The sequence below is a fragment of the Chaetura pelagica genome, unplaced genomic scaffold (assembly GCF_000747805.2).
Source record: "Chaetura pelagica isolate M959 unplaced genomic scaffold, ChaPel_1.0 scaffold725, whole genome shotgun sequence".
NCBI lineage: Eukaryota > Metazoa > Chordata > Aves > Apodiformes > Apodidae > Chaetura > Chaetura pelagica.
In genome coordinates, this window is record NW_009953490.1 from 438,390 (window position 1) to 441,007 (window position 2,618).

Genomic DNA, 2,618 nt, shown 5'->3' on the forward strand with positions numbered 1-2,618 from the left:
CTGCTGAATTGGTGCAGTTAATCCCAACTGTGCCTGCAACTGCAGTTGAGACCACTGCCATGGGACAGCAGTCATATAAATACACCTTCCCTTCTTCTTTCTGGATTTTCTAGTCCACCTGGTTCACAACCAGTGGAGCTGGTTAACCACTAAGTACACAACAGAACCTTTGCTGACAAAAAGATAAAGAACCAGCTGTGAAACAGGTAAGAGAAAATGGGCTTGCTTTATCAAAGAGCCCATCTCTGAAAAAGGCAAGTGTTTCAGGGGTAGGAAAATCAAGACTTCAGGCCACACCCTTCCCTCCTCACAAACAGCCCTTGAGGTGGCCACTGAAGTAGTATTTAAGCAACAAGGTTCTGTTCTGATAGAGATGTCAAAAATATAAACTCACTCCAGTTGTGCCAGCATGAATTCCAAATTGGGTTTCAGTTTGTCACCAAGCGGGTAGTCCAGAATATATTTTAAGTAAATCTGGAAATAAAATAAAAAAATCAAAAACAAACAACACAGAGAGGAGTTACAAGAAACACTTAGGAAAGCTTGTAAAAAGGTTATGAAAAAATTGGTGTGATGGAGCAGCAAGTACATGAGAATCATCCCTTTCTTCTGTGTGTTTAAGTTCCTATTACACAAGGGGCAAACAACTGCTCTCAAGCTCTGTGCCTGGAACAGGACCTGCAGGCATTGGACAATTGCCAGATCAGTCTTCAGAGTATTACTCCAAACTGCCCAGAGTTCTGTGAACAGAGATTCTCAGTCCTTCACAGTTCATCCTGTAACTATGGAAATACAAAGTTTGGTTATGCAGAGCTCCTGCTGCATCTGCATCCCAGCGTTCAAATTGAAGGAACCAATTCTGTCCTGTGGTTGCTTTTAGCTTGGAAAGGAGGAGGAAGTTGTGGGAAGGAATCATGGATTTGTGGTAAATTCTCTTCTGCTGAGATTCAGGAAAGGGCAAGGCTCTCAGTTCAATGGGTGCAAAAGCCTCCAAAGGAAGGACCATGTCTCTGCTGCTGAGCAGCTCTGAAGGTGTGCCATGGCAAGCAGTCTCCATACAGGCAAGCAGTCTGTGATCCTGCTGTGCCATCAGTCACAAGAACTACAGCCAGCCAGATCATAACAGGAACAAGGATTAGGAAGAAGGGGAAAAAGGGTCTCAGCAGTGCTAAGGCACGTGTCTGTGAGAGCCGAGATGGACACACTAAGCCCTCTAGCCTGTTAGACTGCTGTAATTAGAGTAAGGTGAGAGACTTTCCATTATACCAACCTGCCTGCATTGGACTCGCACCGGCTCACTCTGGCCTGTGATGGCCAGCTGGGCAACCTTCTGCAGCACATCATCTATTTCAGGGACAATCAGCTTCCTGGATAAAATAGCCTAAAAATGTGAAAGCACAGCTGGAATCATGTCATTTTGCTTGCACAGTGTGAGATGCAGTGGCTGGGAACACTGGTCTCAGCCAGTACATTAACTTTTTCACATGTTCAAACAGACTCACAACAACTTTTTCTTTAAAAAAGGTGAAAAAATGTGGCTTACAAGGCCATATCTGTTTATTGTGGAGGACACAGAATACTTAAGTCTAATGAATAGGGATGCTGATTCTTTACCAAAAACATCCTCAGACCCAAATACATCAACATATCCACATGTATAAAACAGTTTCCCAAACAATTTTAAACACTGACTGTAAACCAAACAGGAAAGCTTTGCTGCTTGCCCCCCACCCAAAACAAAGAGCCTGTTCCAAACATGAGATGGTACAGCCTTTCAGCAAGAGGCAGAGCCACCACCCTTCCAGTGGCTCACAGAACCCATACACCTGCTGCACAGAAGTACCTTGAGAAGGCCAAAGGCAGTGGCTTGGCGTGATGAATCATAAATGTCTTCCTCAGCGAAGCCGAGCAGCACTTGGAGCTGTTTGCTTGTTATCTGACTCTTTGCATTCTTCACAAGTATCGTCACACACTACGAAACCAATATGCACATTGTCAATGCATGTGCTGAGCCATAAAACATAAGCCCACACCAAAGACTGACTGGTTATACCACTTAGGTTTGGAAAGACCAACTGCTGCTCTGAAACATGCAGATAACACTGTTATAATTAGATTTTGCTTTCATCTGGCAATTCTGAGACAAAAACTGAACCCAAACACACAAACTCAGACTAGTCCTTGAAATGAGTGGGAATGCTCACAGATCTGAACCATGATGCAAGAACACAGGCAGGAAGAGGGGAAAACTCTTCCGGAACTGGCATTCAGTACTAAATGCTCCAGCTTTCCCTTATGACCGCAAAGCTGTAATTAATTCAGCAACCAATTTAGAAAACATCTACAGGAAGACACTGCACACCAAAAGAGTAGTTATTACTACTGTTAATTGCCTGTTAATTTATCTCAGCTGCAAGAATTTACTCCACTTAATCACATTAAAAGTAAGCTATTCAAGTACAAAAGTGACGCTTCTCAAAAGCCAAGGTGGCAACAAGATACTATTATAAGGAGGAAAGAAGGCAAATATGTTTTTAGAAAAACACTTATTCAGAGCCAAGCCAGGTCTTTTTTGTGGGTAACTTTCCTTAAGTTTTCCAATGGGAAAGAATCAGGAA

At 43.1% G+C, this 2,618-nt stretch overlaps 1 protein-coding gene across 1 annotated transcript in view; it reads right to left on the reverse strand.

Annotated features, from left to right (window-relative positions):
• Nucleotides 1-2,618, reverse strand: part of UTP20 (UTP20, small subunit (SSU) processome component, homolog (yeast)) — a 72,170-nt gene that overhangs the window by 10,679 nt on the left and 58,873 nt on the right. The window contains exons 50-52 of the mRNA XM_009999040.1: nucleotides 1,844-1,972; nucleotides 1,271-1,381; nucleotides 395-474 (exon numbers count right to left, since the gene is read on the reverse strand). Of these exons, the coding sequence (XP_009997342.1) occupies nucleotides 395-474; nucleotides 1,271-1,381; nucleotides 1,844-1,972 (320 nt within the window). The remainder of the gene's footprint in view (nucleotides 1-394; nucleotides 475-1,270; nucleotides 1,382-1,843; nucleotides 1,973-2,618) is intronic.